This window comes from Amia ocellicauda, chromosome 3, assembly GCF_036373705.1.
Source record: "Amia ocellicauda isolate fAmiCal2 chromosome 3, fAmiCal2.hap1, whole genome shotgun sequence".
Lineage (NCBI taxonomy): Eukaryota > Metazoa > Chordata > Actinopteri > Amiiformes > Amiidae > Amia > Amia ocellicauda.
Genome location: NC_089852.1, coordinates 45,868,127 through 45,888,396, shown reverse-complemented (window position 1 = coordinate 45,888,396; position 20,270 = coordinate 45,868,127). Strand labels below are relative to the sequence as shown.

At 39.0% G+C, this 20,270-nt stretch overlaps 2 protein-coding genes across 2 annotated transcripts; both read left to right on the top strand.

The window, feature by feature from the left end:
• Positions 1 to 2,281: 2,281 nt before the first annotated feature.
• LOC136747211 (olfactory receptor 1M1-like) lies at positions 2,282 to 9,741 on the top strand. Its single transcript, XM_066700162.1, has 2 exons — positions 2,282 to 2,303; positions 8,756 to 9,741. Exons 1-2 carry the CDS (start codon positions 2,282 to 2,284, stop codon positions 9,739 to 9,741), a joined length of 1,008 nt encoding a protein of 335 aa, XP_066556259.1.
• Positions 9,742 to 15,729: 5,988 nt separating this feature from the next.
• LOC136747210 (olfactory receptor 1E16-like) lies at positions 15,730 to 16,734 on the top strand. The gene has a single exon (XM_066700161.1). It carries the CDS (start codon positions 15,730 to 15,732, stop codon positions 16,732 to 16,734), a length of 1,005 nt encoding a protein of 334 aa, XP_066556258.1.
• The last annotated feature ends 3,536 nt before the right edge of the window (positions 16,735 to 20,270 follow it).

Here is a 20,270-nt window from a genome sequence, read left to right as displayed (position 1 = left end):
TATCCGACATTTGGATACAGAAGCAGTTAGCCAAAGTACAAACTTAGTCATCTTGTTTTCATCCTGTACCCTAATCCTCTAATGATAAAGCCCTGCGCTTGGTTGCACCAGCCACACTAACGAGCTGACTGATGTCAATATTCTCACAGGTGCATTTGTTCCTCCAAGATCCTTAGAGTCCTCACTATACAAGGTCTGGAAAGTATCAACACTAATTAACAGCTCAATTAATGTTTTCAACACCTGAGCTGGAGAATTGTGTTTGACAACTGATGATCTATTTGTTTGTTTTAGCTGCTTTTCCCTTTAGGATTAGTCACACAAAGACTAAATCTGATGACATTTTTACAAGACTTAGATTAAAGCCAGAAAATAGGTTTATATGTTATATGCATTGTTTATTCAAATCATATTTACCCATAACTTATTTAGTAAAGTTAAAGTGAAACTGAAGTGTTGGTCAAGGGTATTTTAGTCTGCAGAATCAGAGTTAGGAAATCTTGGACTAATAAACAGATACCAAATAGAAAGAAAAATACAGTTAAACACACACAAGAACCTTTCAGATACTGTATAAATAAAACAATGCCTGGTTGCCTTGCTTTTATCACTGAAACAAAGCCTTCTTTCATCTTCTTCTTTTTTTTTTAAATGGAAGCTGCACCAGCTTTACTGATTATATCAGCTTAGAGAGCTTCCTAATTATGTAAATTATATATATTTTTTTACTTAAAAAGTGTTTCACCTTATACTGAGTCCCCATCAAAGTCAAATAAAAGCTAATCCACCAACAGTTGTAATGAAAGTCAGAGTGCTTAATCGCTAGTGTGTGATGAGAGGCCCTTTACATATATTTCTAATGGCTTTGACTAATAAGTGTGAATTTAAATAACAATCAGGAAAGCCTGGCTTTTGAGATATTACCTTCAAACACTGTGTTGTGGTAAACTTGGGAGTTGGGATGATCATGTATTAAAGTGTCTCTCCCCATGTTTAGGGTACTAAAGATGAGATGCTGAGTGTACAGGAAGCATCCAGAGATACTGTGTGTGCCTATTCACTCTGGTGTGCTCCAATATGATACCTCACCTGTTCACTTCCCTGTGTTAATTCCCTGGCATATCACCTCCTTGGGATGCACAGGCCTCACAGACAAAGGGAAATTATATTGAGTTACCTCAATCAGATAAATCAACTAGTATACTTTATTTTATTTTATTCTGTTTTATTTATTTTGCAAAGATCCATAGGCTTTCTCTTATGTCTTTATTTATATATGTATATTTAGTTTAGTTCATTGTGATGGGAAGGAAAACATATCATAATTGTAATCCTCAGTGCAAACCAGACCAGTGGGATTAAAACAACCTAGAGCCTCTTATTATTAAATTAATAGTATGGTGTTAGTCCTTTAGGGACTGTACATCTACCTGTTGCTTACTTGTGGGATTTATAGTCTTAACTGAAATAGAGAAATAATAATGCACATTGAGTAAGCTAATGCCACAGATTCTGAAGGTTCCCTTTTTATGCAATGGTGTTTTGAATAGGCCCTGATAATGATGACCTCAGCTGAAATGTTTGCATTGTGCTTTAAAACTAATTCAGTGATGTGTAAGGACACTTTGGACTTACAGCATGTTTTACATCCGAGTAATTACACAGCTAAACCCATGTAACTGACAGGATTGTATTCCTGGGTTTAATGTTTAGTTGTTATACTGTCGCATCTCTTAAACACTATACTGGAATTTAGCCTGGGTACCAGAATACATATATTTATTTATTTAAACTGAACAAAGTCAGTTTAACGTTCTTGTCTGGCATTAATCTGACCTTTCATGTCTTCCACCAAGGTACTAACCTGGCCAGGTTAGGCACAGAAAGACAATGCACTGATTTTCTTACTATTATTACATTTCTTCATTTCTTAGCAGACACCCTAATCCAGGGTGTTTTACAATATAAAATGTTATATTAACATACATTTACCCATTTATAAAGCAGGGTTTTTACTGGAGCAATCTAGGTAAATAACTTTGCTAAAGGGTACAACAGCAGTGTCCCCACCTGGGACTGAACCCATAAACTTCTACTTAAGAGTCTTCCACCTGAGCACTACTGCATACTACTGCCCTTTATCCATACTGCAGCTCAATGCATGTGCTGGGGTAGAGCACGTTAAACCACCAATCCTCTTCCAAAGAGAAAGGAGAGAGATGAAAAACCATCAGTGATATCTGGGCCTCAGGAAGAATGGGAGAGGCTGGGTTTGGATGTAATGAGGCCCGTGTGCAAATCCAGTGTAAGCACTTTGCATCGAAAGTACAAGTCCAAGTAATGGTAAGCCTCAACAGCAGGCTGCATGGCATGGCTGATCGGTGTATATATATATATATATATATATATATATATATATATATATATATATATATATATATATATACACTGCTCAAAAAAATTAAAGTTCAGAAATCAATGTTAAGTGTTCCCTTAATTTTTTTAGCACTATATATATATATATATATATATATATATATATATATATATATATATACAGTACTGTGCAAAAGTTTTAGGCAGGTGTGAAAAAATGCTGTAAAGTAAAAATGCTTTCAAAAATAGACATGTTAATAGATTATATTTATCAATTAACTAAATGCAAAGTGAGTGAACAGAAGAAAAATCTACATCAAATCAATGTTTGGTGTGACCAGTCTTTGCCTTCAAAACAGCATCAATTATTTTAGGTATTTTGTAGGCATATAGTCAGGTGTATGATTAAACAATTATACCAAACAGGTGCTAATGATCATCAGTTCAATATGTAGGTTGAAACACAATCATTAACTGAAACAGAAACAGCTCTGTAGGAGGAATAAAACTGGGTGAGGAACAGCCAAACTCAGCTAACAAGGTGAGGTTGCTGAAGACAGTTTACTGTCAAAAGTCATACACCACGGCAAGACTGAGCACAGCAACAAGACACAAGGTAGTTATACTGCATCAGCAAGGTAGACAGGGGTTTCCAGATGTGCTGTCCAAGCTCTTTTGAAGAAGCACAAAGAAACAGGCAACGTTGTGGACCGTAGACGCAGTGGTCGGACATGGAAACTTACTGCAGCAGATGAAAGACACATCATGCTTACTTCATTTTGCAATCGGAAGATGTCCAGCAGTGCCATCAGCTCAGAATTGGCAGAAAACAGTGGGACCCTGGTACACCTATCTACTGCCTGGAGAAGTCTGTTCAGAAGTGACCTTCATGGAAGACTTTTGGCCAAAAAGCCATACCTCTGACATGACAACAAGGCCAAGCGACTCAACTATGCACGAAAACACAGGAATTGGGGTGAAGAAAAATGGCAGCAGGTGCTCTGGACTGATGAGGCAAAATGTGAAATATTTGGCTGTAGCAGAAGGCAGTTTGTTCACTGAAGGGCTGGGGAGCAGTACATGAATGAGTGTCTGCAGGCAACAGTGAAGCATGGTGGAGGTTCCTTGCACGTTTAGGGCAGCATTTCTGCAAATGGAGTTGGGGATTTGGTCAGAATTAATGGTCTCCTCAATGCTGAGAAGTATAGGCAGATACTTATCCTTCATGCAATACTATCAGGGAGGCATCTGATTGCCCCCTAATTTATTCTGTAGCATGACAACGACCCCAAACATACAGCGGCAGTCATTAAGAACTATCTTCAGTGTAAAGAAGAACAAGGAGTCCTGGAAGTGATGGTATGGCCCCCACAGAGAGCTGATCTCAACATCATCGAGTCTGTCTGGGATTACATGAAGAGAGAACCAACTGAGGCTGCCTAAATCAACAGAACAACTGTTTGGGCCAACCTACCTGCTGAGTTCCTTCAAACACTGTGTGCAAGTGTACCTAGATGAATTGATGGAAAAGGCAGGAGGGAAGGAAGGAGTGGCTCAAGAAGAAGCACATTAATCCCATAGAAAATCTGTGGAGGGAGCTGAAGGTTCGAGTTGCCAAACGTCAGCCTCGAAACCTTAATGACTTGGAGAGGATCTGCAAAGAGGAGTGGGACAAAATCCCTCCTGAGATGTGTGCAAACCTGGTGGCCAACTACAAGAAACGTCTGACCTCTGTGATTGCCAACAAGGGTTTTGCCAAGTCGAAGGGGTCAAATACTTATTTCACTCATTAACATGAAAATCAATTTATAACTTTTTTGAAATGTCTCTCACTGTTAAAATACACATACCATTAAAATTATAGACTGATCATTTCTTTTTCAGTGGGCAAACGTACAAAATCAGCAGGGGATCAAATACTTTTTTCCCTCACTGTATATATATATATATATATATTGGTTATAACATATATTATTTAAAACATAAAATAAATGTATTAATTGTAGCATTGTGAATTTTTTTGTGTTTTGTTTTTTGTTTTGTTGTTTGGATTGGGCTAGATCATTTTTGAATAATCAGTTGTATTCAATTTTATTTATATTTACCCCCTATTCACAATGGGTTGTTTCAAATGAACTCGGTTTGGTTTGTTTGCTTTGAAACAATGTATCAGTGTGCTGTCTGTTCACACTTCCCTGTACAAATGTGCTCAGTTCCTTTGGAAACAAACTCGGGTTTGTTTTCATGGTTCACTTCCGTATTTTCTCAGGACTTGGATCACTTGTGTTCATATTGCAATAATCTAGTGAGCTTGGTTCGTTTTGTATTGATAAAACATAGGATATTTACATTTTACATCATTAGTGCATATAAGAAATGGCAGCATAATGCATACAATAACAAATATATATATATGAAGGTAATACAGTAATTACGTACAACAGTCCACAAAACACATTTGATCAACCACATTTTTTTCAGGTTTTTTACAGTAGTTTGTTATTTCTGACACTTATTTTCTCACACAAACAAAAGCACAAATAAAATACCATGGTGTAACACCCTTGATGAATATACTCCAATATCCAGTTGTTTTAATGATGTTACCATTAACAATAAGTGAATGAACAAATAGCCTTCATATAAATGTGCTTATTATCTTAACTCGCTGGTACTGCTGTACAGTCAAAACTACATGTTATTGGATGAGTGAAATATGGAGTTTGTTTCCTGATTGCAAATTAACGAAAACCATTCAGTGTTCACATTCACATTTTTAAAATGAACCAAACTTTCGGTGGTATGAGGTTTGTTTAGGTTTGGTTCGTTTGCCAATCGAAATCTGTTGTTCAAACTCTTCTGCAAATGAACTGAACCAGACTGAATACGAAATAAATCTCTAGTGTGAATGAGCCCTTAGTATAGCACCCTACAGTTATGTCCATAAATATTTGGAAAGTGACACAATTGTCATCAATTTGACTCTGTATGCCACCACAATGGATTTGAATGGAAACAATTAATGTAGACTTTGTAGACTTTAATCTTTAATTTGAGGGTAGTTACATCCAAATGGGGTGAACGGTATAGGAATTACATCCATTTTTATATGTGGTCCCCCCTATTTTAAGGGCTCAAAAGTATTTGGACAAACTAACATAATCATTAATTAAATTTAATTGAATTAAATACTTGGTTGCAAATCCTTTGCTGTCAATGACTGCCTGAAGTCTGGAACCCATAGACATCACCAGATGCTGGGTTTCTTCGCTGGTGATGCTCTGCCAGGCCTGTATTGCAGCTGTCTTTAGTTCCTGCTTGTTCTTAGGGCGTTTTGCTTTCAGTTTAGCCTTAGAAATCAAAACAAACCAATCAGAGAGACAGCAAAAACATTAGGTGTGGCCAAATCAACTATTTGGTACATTCTTAAAAAGAAAGAAAACAGTGGTGAGCTCAGGAACACCAAATGGCCCGGAAGACCACGGAAAACAACTGTGGTGGATGACAGAAGAATTCTATCCCTGGTGAAGAAAAACCCCTTCACAACAGTTGGCCAGATCAAGAACACCCTCCAGGAGGTAGGATTATCTGTGTCAAAGTCAACAATCAAGAAAAGACTTCACCAGAGTAAATACAGAGGGTTACCACAAGATGTAACAGGAAACAGGAAGACCAGATTAGTTTGCCAAAAAACATCTAAAGAACCCTGTACAGTTCTGGAACAACATCCTATGTACAGATGAAATAAAGATCAACTTGTACCAGAATGATGGGAAGAGAAGAGTATGGAGAAGGGAAGGAACTGATCATGATCCAAAGCATACCACCTCATCTGTGAAGCATGGTATGGCATGGGCATGTATGGCTGCCAAGGGAACTGGTTCCCTTGTATTTATTGATAATGTGACTGCTGACAAAAGCAGCAGGATTAAGTCTGAAGTGTTTAGGGCTATATTATCTGCTCAGATTCAGCCAAATGCTTCAAAACTCATTATACAGTGCTTCACAGTGCAGATGGACAATGACCCAAAGCATACTGTGAAAGCAACACAAGACTTTTTTAAGGCAAAGAACTGAAATGTTCTGCAATGGCCAAGTCAATCACCTGACCTGAATTCAACCGAGCATGCATTTCACTGCTGAAGGCAAAACTGAAGAGAAAATGCCGCAAGAACAAGCAGGAATGAAAGACAGCTGCAGTACAGGCCTGGTAGAGCATCACAAGGGAAGAAACCCAGCATCTGGGCATCAGCATCAGTTCCAGACTTCAGGCAGTCATAGACTGCAAAGGATTTGCAACTAAGTATTGAAACTCACAATTTAATTCATGATTATGTTAGTTAGTCCAATTACTTTTGAGCCCCTAAAATTGGGGGAAACACATATAAATGGGTATAATTCCTACACCATTCACCCAATGTGGATGTAACTAAACTCAAATTAAAGATGAAAGTCTACACTTAAAGCACATCTTGATTGTTACCTTTCAAATCCATTGTGGTGGTGTGCAGAGCCAAATTATGACAATTGTGTCACTGTCCAAATATTTATGGACCTAACTGTGTATCAGAGACTGTAATATGAGGGTCCACAACTTAAGGCCAAGGCCTAATGGTTGCCTCCCCTCCAAAAAATAAAATTCAACAATAGAATGATTTTGAACATGGAGACCAGAGACTCCTTTATTTGATGGGAAAGTCCAGGATCTGCCACCAGGAGTGCTATGACTCATCTGCTCTCTGAGTCATGTCCCAGGTGTCACTTGGAATCAGTTTCTCTGGAGAGAAATCTCTGGGATTGCTCGGTGCCAAACAGGCCATGCATGCACAAGAAATTAAAGAGTTTTGCAAATGCCATACTGATCTGGGTGATGATCACAGAGACACTTTTCATGTTACCACCTTTTAAAATCTATGACAAATAGGATGCCCTGTTTCAGATTCCTCAGTTTTCATACTGAAATACTGCCATACTGCCAGACTACTGATTGTGTATTTTGGGGGACAATAAGTTTTACTTTGTCACCATCTGAATTAGTAGTGTGTCCAATTATTTTTCTATCGACTTGGTCGATATGGTCAAGTCAATTAAAAATGCTGCCTTCCTGAGGTAGTTAAACAATGCACATGGAGTGCACGCAATTTGAGGTTGGATGGAAATTACATCTGGGTCAAAGTGCAAATGTGGTTTAGTCGACAAATTCAGTTCCAGAGTGAGAGAGCTCCGCTGGAGTACCGTTGGCAATAATGGCAATAATGGCAATAAACCAGTGAATGCAATAATATGTAAATCAAATACTGTGTGTACTGTAGAACATGTCTATCGAATGATGGATAATAGCCCCATCTCTAATGAAAATATTTTTTTTATTTAGCGCTGAATCATGTTCAGTCCATATTAAATAAGAACTTGACTGGAATGGTTAAAAAGGAAGACAACACAACAGAGTTTTATTATTATTATTATTATTATTATTATTATTATTATTATTATTATTATTATTATTATTATTATAATGAGAGATACATATGCTATCTTTGGACCCACACATGCAATTGTATTTCTTGAGTACAGCTTGTATCACCAATCAGCTCATTGCACACAGCATTTCCCCTGCTGATGGCAATACAGCACACTACAGAGTCATGTGTATAAAGGACACTGGTCTGATGTTACAAATGCAGACACAAGCTGAAGAACTGAGAGAGATCAGGCAGTGTTGAGAGAGAGCTGTCCCTCTGGCACCATTTAATTGTCTAATTATATTTAGGTGAGTATTACACATAGATTTAGGCATTTGTGTTTGTTATTCCTGTCCTTTTTTGTCTTTGTCTATATTACAAACAAAACAAAAACACTTATAGAGAGATGATGCAGGCATATGAAAACCACCAAGAAAAAATAAACATACATTAATAGAAAACTTTGATATCAAGCATGTGGATTATTATAATGATTTTAAATATTGGAAAGCAAACATTATCATAATAAATTACTGTAAGCATGAGTTTAGATCAGTCTAAAATTACACATTTAAAGTGTAGAAAGTTTGTGAAAATATAACCTTAATGCAAATTATTTTAAATCCTTCACATTGTTCTTACAAAACAGGTGCATCAAATTATAATGGTAAAATATGATCTCTGTCAATAATGTACTGACCCACTCAGTGGTGACAGTCTACTCTTGGCTAAAATCACCTACCAGTTATAACAATGTGTCCTGGAATGCTTTGTCACAACGTGGGCCAGGTAGGGGTGCTGTGGCAGATTTACCATCTTAGGCCCAGCTTTATCAGTACCTTTATATACCTATTCTCTGTTAAAATGGACAGTGAACACAACTTGTATAATTGCAGGTCAGAGAAAAACAACGAGAGGAAACAAGTCTGCAATGAACTCCCTGAATTCAGCAGTTTCTCCCAATGCTACATTCGTCAGGCCTCTGTTCTTTTACATCAACGGCTTTTCCAACATCCCACATGTGAAGTACTATTACATTTTCCTGTGTTGTGTTTATGCTGTAACTGTACTAGGAAATGTATTCATCATGTTAATTATTTACAATGAGCAAAGTCTTCACACTCCTAAGTACATTGCTGTGTTTAATTTAGCTACAGTTGACATGTGTGGCAGCACAGCACTTATTCCTAAATTAATCGACACCTTTCTATTTGATTCTCAATTTATTGCTTATGAAGCCTGCTTGGCCAACATGTTTTTTGTGCACTTCTTTACATTCATGCAGTCGCTTACTCTTCTTGTTCTGGCCTATGACAGGTTTGTTGCAATATGCTTTCCACTGCAATATCATGTCATTATGACTAATACTGTGATGATTGTGATTCTAGCAATAGTGTGGATTTGCACTGCAGGGCTGTTAATCACAGCTGTGAGTTTGATTACTAGACTTTCCTTTTGTGCATCCATTGTGATAAACAGTTATTTTTGTGACCACGGACCTACTTATCGACTGGCCTGTAATGACAATTCCCCAAGTGATGTCATTGCAAAACTCTGTATCACAATATTACTTTTTGGACCATTAGTTTTGATTTTGTTATCTTACTTGTGTATAATATTTGCGTTGTTAAAAATTGCATCAAGAGAGGGGCGCCTCAAAGCAATGAAAACCTGCACCTCACATTTGATTTTAGTAGCAGTGTTTTACCTTCCAATATCTGTCACATACATTTATTTTAAAACTATCCACCCAAATGACAGGATAATTAATACATCCTTGTCTTCCACCATTCCACCCATGCTGAATCCAATCATTTACACATTAAAGACAGAGGAAATTATGGAGGCAATTAAAAAGCTTTACAAAAGAAATAAGATATCTTCAGCTCCAGTGAATCCATAAACACTTTTTCTTATGAGTAGAAAAAAACACCTATCTTAAAACTATATTTTAAATATATACTAACATGCACCACATTCAGCTATAAATTACTAGTAATTTGTGAAAAACAAAAAACACAAATTTTGGAATATATGTCATCTATTCCAATTAAACTATTTGGAAATTTCAAAATTCTGAATTATGATAAACTGGGTGGATTTTAGCAGGAGAGTTGGGGGATATCTTTTTTTCAAGATTGTGTGACCTGTATGACACTGAAAATGTGTATTTGTAATTGTTTGGTGTATTTATAATGTTTTGCTTAATATTAGTGAGTTATTTTGTATTTGTGCCAGACTTAATTGATCAATCAACTAGTTGGACACATGGGCAACATCTCCATCCATATTTAAGGACAGGCCAGGTGATAAGACTAACTTTTCCAGTTCTTGTTTTTTGACGTTTGTCAAGTGGTCAGTGTGCGTAGGCTTGGTTCAACTGAGACATTTAGAATTAAATATAACAAAACAGCCTTGTTTATCAACTGTAAGCCTCTTAATTGTATTTTGCTGGTTTTGTCAAGGCATACTATGCACAAGGAAGAAGGTATGGTTCTCTATTATTCACTTATTTCCATTAAAACACGAAATAGCCTGAAATAACATATTGATGTTTTACAATGTCTTCTTATTTGTTAATGACGGTACAACAGTTATGCATTTTATAGCTATTGAATGTTGCCATCGTCAATCAATAAATCTGTTTATGCTTACTTTGGTCAAGCAGAGACTTTCTTCAGAAGCCGTACCTTTTAATATTTTCATGGCTTCACGAAAAATATATTAAACAAATCTCACCATCTACTGTATATAAAATTTTCCTACATACATGCTCAACCACCTCTATCAGTAAATTAACTGCACGTCTCAGGAGGACAATCAGCTAGTGAACAGATCATGCAACACTGCTTCACCCATGTTGATTGCTGTGTAGGGCATTGTTGACTTATGTTTATTAAAGGCTGTGGTCTTCGACCACTACAAGAGGGATTCCAACCACTGGCAGAGTTATAAAAGCAAAAATGTGAGAAAAATATGGTACTGTCACAGGTGGTCTTAATGACAATGGTCCTCCAAACTACGCCACCCGAGTTGTTCCCAGAGGAGGGGACCCTCGAACCACCCTCTATGATGCCCCACGCAGGTTCGGACACAGATCTCAGCACACCCACCATGGCAAGAAGTCTGTGTCAATTTACAATATGTGAGGAAGGTTGATAAAATGCCTTTAATATTACTGGGTGATAAAACTAATCCTAAAAGCTATTCAATAAAAACCTTACTAACTAAAATGAATACAACTCACTCCAGCACATCTTGTCCCTCTGGAACTCTGCGCTGGTAAGTTTTTTGTATGATTGCTCTGTCTTCTATTGCACTGATCCGTTTATCCAAATTTAGCCAAATCGTTTAGCCAAATTGGGAACTGGACTTTATGGGAATCCCAACTCCTCCTTAGGTGTGATCTGTGGGTGAGTGCAGTAATTACTATTCTACTATTCTATTCTACTACTCCTAAATTAATTATTTTAATGCCTATTCTTTATTCTAACAGGTCTGGATGAGGACATCTTCCACGACACTTGCAGTAGGGCAGAAACTTCTACTAGGTGGCAGTGTAATAAACAATCTGTCAGAATAATCAGCCTCCTGTGTATGTTTACTTTCTGATCAGCGATAAACACATAAACCATACACATACACATAAAAACAGAGATGCGCTTACCGTGGCCAGTCCAGCTAGGTACTCCATTTCTCCAGGCTGTCCACATCCACAAGCGATGGAAGGGCTTCAGTGTTATAGCATTTCCACCTCTCCCTGAGCCCCTCTGCCTCCTCCACCAGGCCTGCTGCTTCAGAAGCCCTATGGAGTAGCGGCCCAGGCCCCCTTCTCCTCTTCCTCGCCAACACCAGCCCCCTCTCTACCAAGGTGCCAGCACAGGGGCACCCGCTCTGCAGACTGACCATGTGATGCTGCCCCTCAAAGCCAGAGTGAACCAGTGGACCAGAAGAGTGGATCTGCACAATCTTAAGTGCTCCTCTGCTCCCTCCTCCTCCACCCTCCGTGACTCCATCACCTGCTCACGCACACCACTGGAGTCCGAGGGGAGCCTCTCTGCCCGGTCTCCGGACAGGGGCAGTCAGTAGGCAACCTGGTGTGGAGGCCTGGCTCTCACTCAGTCTGCATGTGGACACAGAGCTGGAAGCAGACCACATAAGGGACGCGGCTATGCCTCCCCCACCTCTGCCAACTGAGATCCTACACCATAGGGCCTATGCGGCTGAAGCCCAAGCAGCCCAACCGTCTCAGTGGAGGCCACCCAGGTCTGTCAAGGGTGTGCGTATATTGCTTTACTAGCCTGTTGTATACAGTTCACTGAACCCCTGTATTAAGCATAGTGTATGGAACTGGTCTCCCCTTTCCCACACTTTGTGTATACTTCTTGGCTGCAACACAGTAGAGCTTCCTGTAGAGCCCACTCCTTGCTGTGCTGGTCAGGCCGGAGGGTGCTGCTCCTGTGGTAAGCAAGGGTGCATGAACTGGTCTACTGTTGCCCCGCTTCATTATTTAGCCTTGCTGTCACAGTAGAGCTTGCCGTTGCACTGCTATTAGCTGTACTAGTAGAGCAGCAGGTGACTGCTCCTGGCCTGCCTCTTGCTGCCCCTCCTTGTATATGGTTATTTTGGTCATGTAGTTGAGTTTACTGTCGCTAGCTCCTGTGTTATGCAAGGGCACAAGAGCTGGCCCTTGATGCCCTGTTTTTTATTCTACTCCATAGTAGAGCTGCTATTGCCCCACCCCTACCCATGCTAGTTTGCAGAAGGTGAGTACTCCTGTGTCCAGCGGAGGGGTACATGAGCGCATCTCCTGTCGCCCCACTCTGTATATGGACTTTAGTTATTATTGAAGGTGAGGGTTGAGGTGCTACTGGCCCTCCACTCTCTCCATTACTGCTTCCAGTAGAGTGTGAATGATGTCCTTGCTCCTGGGTGGCTCAGATATGGCCCCAAGGGGCCCCGTGGCCTTTTTATCTGGGGATCGACGTGCTGTATAAATGTGTGACAGTGCTGTATCCTTATAGACCAAACCAGGCCTGCTCCAGTTCTGGGCCTGGTCCTTGAGCGGGACCACCTGATGGCCTGAGGTCTATTGGATGCGGTAGTAGCAATTTTTCAGTCGACGAGAGCTCCCTGTATTTTCAAACTTAGCGTCAAGACGAAGGTCCACCGTTTCCACTGCCAACGGCGTCGAGCTTTACACCACTTCAGTCGGACCCTTGCATTGCACATGGTTATCTAAGCCATGTGTGCAGCTGGTTGGCCATGGAATCCCATTTCATGAAGCTCCTGCTGAACAGTTCTTCAGTACTGACGTTGCTTCCAGAGGCAGTTTGGCACTCAGTAGTGATAGTTGCAGCCGAGGACAGATGTTTTTTAGGTGCTACGTTCTTCAGTACTCAGCTCTCCCATTCTGTGAGCTTGTTTGGCCTATCACTTCATGGCTGAGCTGTTGTTGCTCCTAGACATTTCCACTTTACAATAACAGCACTTACAGCTGACCTGGGGCAGCTCTAGCACAGCAGAAATGTGATGAACACACTTGTTGGAAAGGTGACATCCTATGACAGTGCCACGTTGAAAGTCACTGAGTTCTTCAGTATGGCCCATTCTACTGCCAGTGTTTGTCTAAGGAGATTGCATGATTGTGTGCTTGATTTTATACACCGGTCAGTAATGGGCGTGGCTGAAATATCTGAATACACAAATTAGAAGGGGAAACAGGAAAACAATTGCCAGATCCAATTAACATGTATTAAAGTTAAAGTTTTGATGATTTGGAACATTTACCTATTTTCTGTTAAAATTAACATTGAAATAGGCTACAACTTTTATAATTACAGATCAGGGAAAAACATTTTGAGAGGAAGCACGTCTGCAATGAACTCCCTGAATTCAACATCTTCTCCCAATACTACATTTGTCAGGCCTCTGTTCTTTTACATCAGTTGCTTTTCCAACATCCCACATGTGAAGTACTATTACATTTTCTTGTGCTGTGTTAAGAAACTGCTTCATCAAGTTCATTATATACCTAGAGCACAGTCTTCACACTGCTAAATACATTGCTGTGTTTCATTTAGCTGTAGTTGATGTGTGGCAACACAGCTCTTATTCCTTACCTTCTTTCTCTTTGACTCAGTTCATCATGCATGTTTTTACAACATGCTCTTTGTACACTTATTTACTTCCATGCAGTCCCTTACCCATGTTGTTCTGGCCTATGGCAGGTTTGTTGCTATCTGCTTTCCACTGAAGTATCACATAATTATTAGTTATACCAAAATGATGGTGTTTATAGCAGTATATCTTCACTCAAATGCCAGCATAATAAATACATCCTTGTCTTCTGCCAGAAACAGGAAACAAGAAGAACATTACTTTACACATGCAACATCAATACAGCACAGACTAACACACTGCTGACCCATGACTTCAACTAGGAATATGAAACTATACACCCCTATTCCTTCTCCTTCCTTGTCTAATCTCTCTTCACCCCCCCTTCCAGGCAGGTTTCTTCCATATTTTATTTTGTAACCTCTTTCAGGTTGGATGGAAATCACTGGGTCAAAGTGCATCATGGTTTAGTTACTATGGCAATGTTGACAAATTCAGTTCCATTGCCTGCTGTCAATCAATTAGGCAAGAAGCAAGTGTGAGTGAGAGAGCTCATCTGGAGTACCGGTGGTGATAATGGCAATAATGGCAATAAAGACAGTATAACCGATGAATGCAATACTATATAAATCAAATAACGTGTGTATTGTAAAACATTTCTATCGCAATATTATTGAATTATCAATAATCTTCCCATCTCTAATGAAAAGGAAAATGTTATTTAGAGCTGAATCATGTTCAGTTCATATTAAATAAGAACTTGGCTGGAATGGTTAAAAAAGAACCAGGGGTACACAATATAGTTCTTGTTATTATTATTATTATTATTATTATTATTATTATTATTATTATTATTATTATTATTATTATTATTATTAAAGAGATACATACAGTATGCTATCATTGTACCCACACATGATTATCAACATATCAGTCTATCTCTAGAGTACAGCTCATATCACCAATCAGCTCATTGCACACAGCATTTCCCCTGCTGATGGCAATACAGCACACTACAGAGTCATGTGTATAAAGGACACTGGTCTGATGCTACAAATGCAGACACAAGCTGAAGAACTGAGAGAGATCAGACAGTGTTGAGAGAGAGCTGTCCCTCCGGTGGCATTTCATTGTCTTAATATATTTAGGTGAGTATTACACATACCTTTGGGCATTTGTGTTTGTTATTCCTTTCCTTTCCTCTAAAACTATATTGAAAACAAAACAAAAACACATCTGATAGAGAGATGATGCAGGCATATGAAAACCTCCAAGAAAATAATAAACATGCACTCACAGAAAACTTTGATATCAAGCATGTGGATTATTGTAATGATTTTGATGTATTTTACTTGCAAATATGGGAAAGCAAACATTATCGTAATGAGTTACTGTAACTATGATAGTATGAATTAGTCAAAAATTGCACATTTGAAGTTTTGAAGGTTTGTGAAAAATGATTCTTAATGGTTCACGTTTTGCTTACTAAGATGGTGCATCAAATTATGATGGTAACATAAAATATTTTTCAATAATCCACTGACTCACACAGTGGTGACAGTCTAATACTGGCTAAAATCACCTACCAGTTAAAACAATGTGTCCTGGAATGCATGGGTCAGGTATGGGTGCTGTGGTGGATTTATCTAATTTCAAGCTTTATCAGTTTAGTTTTATCATTTGTAAATTCTGTTAAAATGAAAAGTGAATTAGGGTCACAACTTTTATAATTACAGGTCAAAGAAAAACACTGAGAGGAAACAAGTCTTCAATGAACTCCCTAAATTCAGGACTTTTTTCCAATGCTACATTTGTCAGGCCTCTGTTCTTTTATATCAATGGCTTATCCAACATCCCACATGTGAAGTACTATTACATTTTCCTGTGTTGTGTTTATGCGGTAACTGTATTAGGAAACTCCTTCATCATGTTCATTATATACTTAGAGCACAGTCTCCACACTGCTAAGTATGTTGCTGTGTTTAATTTAGCTGTAGTTGACATGTGTGGCAGCACAGCACTTATTCCTAAATTAATCGACTCCTTTCTCTTTGACTCTCAGTTCATCACATATGAAGCCTGCTTGGCCAACATGTTCTTTGTACTTTTCTTTTCCTCCTTGCAGTCCCTTACCCTTGTTGTTCTGGCCTATGACAGGTTTGTTGCTATCTGCTTTCCACTGAAATATCACATCATTATAAGTACTAACAAAATTATGGTGATTATAGCAGTAATATGGACATTTGCTGCAACAGTTGTGTTTATAGCAGTGGGTTTAATTACAAGACTGTCTTTCTGTAAATCCACTGTCGTAGATAGCTATTTTTGTGATCATGGACCTGTGTATCGTCTGGCATGCAATAATAATTTTCCTAATGTGATCATGGCAACAATATGTATGATGATGATCCTTCTTGCACCATTAGCACTGATTTCACTATCGTACACCTATATAATATTTGCATTATTAAAAACTGCATCGATAGAGGGATGCTTGAAGGCAATGAAAACCTGCACCTCCCATCTAATCTTAGTGGCAGTGTTTTACCTTCCAATATCGGCCACCTACATTGCTGCCATAACTACCACTCTGCACCCAAATGCCAGGATAATAAATACTTCCTTGTCTTCTGCCATTCCACCCATGCTGAACCCAATCATCTATACATTCAAAACAGAGGAGATTATTGATGTAATAAGAAGACGTTACAAAAGAAACAAGCTGATCATACCTATTGTCACGGCACCATCTATCACTTCAACTTTCCCCCACTAGATGTCCCCATCAACCTTTCTTACCAGTCACTTCCCCCAGCTTCCTTCAATCAACCTTCCTGAATACCATGTGCACTTGTCCAATTTACCCCTGCTCCCATTCGTCCAGCACCACGACCACATCTCTGTCTTGCCCTTGATTGTCCTTTCTGCCAGTATCCGACCCATGCCTGTCTGACCACCTCTACCCCGCACTGCAACTGGGTCCCCTGTTCCCATGCCCCGCGGTACGTTACACCTATACTGAAACAATAAGCACATTTTGTTAAGGAGGCTATACAGAAACAGGAAGAACATTACTTCACATATATGATGTCACTACTGAGCAAACTAACACACTGCTGACCGATGTGCTAAACAAGGAATATGAAACTCTTCCTTGTCTAATCTCTCTTCAACCCCCCTTCCCAGGACTTTTTCCATATTTTACTTTATAACTTCATAACTTTATAACTTTATAACTTTTCATTCTTTTTTTTGTTATAACTCATGTGAAAAAACAGATAAAATAAACGTATTACTTGTACCATTGTGTTTTTTTTTTTTTTTTGCATTGGGATGGATCATTTTTTAATATTCAATTGTATTAAATGGTGGAGTTTACGTGTGTGTTTTGACCTTACTCTAGACAATATGGTTGAGTCAAGGATTAAATGACCCTCTCCCTCTCAGGGTTTACATGGTTTTAATTTATTGCATTTGAGACAAGCTGCTGTTTACTTGATGTCAAGCAAATTAAGGGAAAAGTGACTTAATATATAAATTAGCTCTAGAACAGATCTCATTCTGTATTTGCAGGAACATCACAGAAAGGGTGGTTTACATGTGTGGAGAGCAATACATGAGACACAGAATTCAAGGCTGTCATGTCTGTGGCTTGTGGCTCATGTCTAGTTGTTTAATACTTTATTTTACTGATCTTAATCAAGGGGTTTTTCATGTCACTGATGGAGCTAGCGAGGCGTGGATTTAAATGTTTTATAAAGTTTGGATTACAACATGATGAACAGTACTGAACAGCTCACAACAGACCCACAAAAATATAGAGAGCAGAATGACAGTAGGAAAAAAGTAAGAAAAAAGAGCTTTCCGCATTGCCATTAATGATTATCTCAGTAGCATTTACATGTGGAAATGGACTTGTTTCCATAATTTATACATGGAATTTAACTCAAATATTCCAAATGACAATTAGAACAGGGGATGTGCCAACTGACTGGAAGACAGCAAATGTCATACCAATCCGCAAGAAAGGGGACAAAACTGAGCCAGGAAATTACAGACCAATCAGTCTCACCTGCATCACTTGTAAAATGTTGGAAGAAATGATTAGACAGAAAACAGAGGAGCATCTTAATGAAAACCATATTATTGGAGATAGTCAACATGAGTTTAGATGAGGCAGATCATGTCTTACTAATTTATTAGAATTCTTTGAACATGCAACTGCAGCTGTAGATCACGTGAAAGCATATGATATGATATACTTCGATTTTCAAAAAGCTTATGATAAGGTTCCACACCAAAGACTGATCCTCAAATTGGAACCTGTAGGTATTCAGGGTAATGTAAGTAGATGGATAATGAACTGCTTGATGTATAGGAAACAGAGGGTGTCGATTAGAGGAGTTGCCTCTAACTGGAGTGAGGTTGTTAGTGGAGTTCCACAAGGATCAGTACTAGGGCCTTTGCTTTTTCTAATCTATATTAATGATCTGGACTCTGGGATAGTTAGCAAACTTGTCACATTTGCAGATGATACTAAAATAGGTGACTCGGCAGATACAATCTCAGCAGCACAGGCTATTCAGAAGGACTTAGATAATATTCAGTTGTGGACCGACACCTGGCAGATGAAATTCAATGTGGACAAGTGCAAGGTAATACATGCAGGTAATAAAAATGTCCACTATAATTACACTATGGGAGGAATAGAACTAGATGAAGTAACACATGAGAAAGACCTAGGAGTCTATGTGGACTCCTAACTTTCTCCATCCAAACAATGTAGGGAAGCAATAAAACAGGCAAACAGGATGCTAGGGTATATTGTCAAAAGTGTAGAATTGAGAACAAGGGCAGTAATGTTCAGACTGTACAATGCCCTAGTTAGACCTCATCTGGATACTGTGTACAGTTCTGGGCTCCACACTTCAAGAAAGATATCGCTGCTCTAGAGGCAGTTCAGAGGAGAGCAACCAGACTTATTCCAGGTCTGAAGGGAATGTCCTACTGAGAGACTGAGGGACCTGAACCTTTTCACCCTGGAACAGAGGAGACTACATGGGGACTTGATTCAAGTCTTCAATATCATGAAAGGCATCGACCACATCAAACCAGAGGAGCTTTTCCAGATCAGCAGGGACACACGCACCGGGGACACAAATGGGAATTGGGCTTCAAGGCAATCAAAATGGAAAACAGGAGACACTTCTTCACACAGAGAGTCATCACAATCTGAACAAACTCCCCAGCGATGTGGTTGAAGCTGAAAATTTGGGAACATTTGAAAATAGACTGGATAGGATCCTTGGATCACTTAGTTATTAATGGACACCAAACGAGCATGATGGGTCAAATGGCCTCCTCTCATTTGTAAACATTCTTATGTTCTTATGTTCTAGTACAGTGCACCAGACAGGCCTAGGTCAATGTGCAACATGTCCAGACACATCAGCAGCACTGAGGATGTAAAGATAGTGGAGGGAATGGTAGACTTATAACATAGGTCTTTAGCCTGGACTTAAAGGCTGATACAGAAGAGGAATCTTTAATATTGGTCAGCATAGAAAATTTCTGATTGAAAACATGTTGAGTTGGCTGTTCAATTTTACGAGGCCTTGTTTGACTACAATATTGTGTTAAAGAGGTGCTAGGAGGGTTGATTGTGTTGCCTAGTAATTGGAGTATTTATTATTATTATTATTATTAAGTTTTCTTTTATTATGGAGTGTTTTGTTGCAGGTTTATAATTACACTTGTTTGTTTTATTACGTTTGTTAATTTTCACTGTTTGCCTTTTCTTCACTTAATCCGATTGGAACAGGGGAATTGTTCATGGCTGGATAAGTACTCTGTATTATTATAAGTATTCTGTGGAAAACTCTTTTGTCTTGAATGAGTCTGAGTTGATGTTCGCTGCACACATCTCCTGACTGTCTTTTATTAATACAAATCTAGTATCTGAGGAAAGAGAAATAATCAATCTAGGCATAGATACTGGACTGATTTCCTACTACTTGTATTCATCTTCCAGGGCTGGTAGAGATGGCTTGTCCCCTCCTGTAGTCAGCTGGGCCTGAGGTAGAGAATAGTGCACCTGTGGAGAGATGCTGGGGAAAAGGATAACGGGGGCATGAATGAGAAACTCATCTGTAGTGTATGTGGTTTCACTTACCAGGCCTCAAACGATACATCCCTCCTGAATTCCCTTCTCCTGTTTCTCTCTCCCTTCCCAGGATTGGTGGCACTGCAGAGCCTGGTCCAAAGACCGACATGGTGTAAGGGGGACCCTGTGCTGCCAAGCCTTGGAGATTT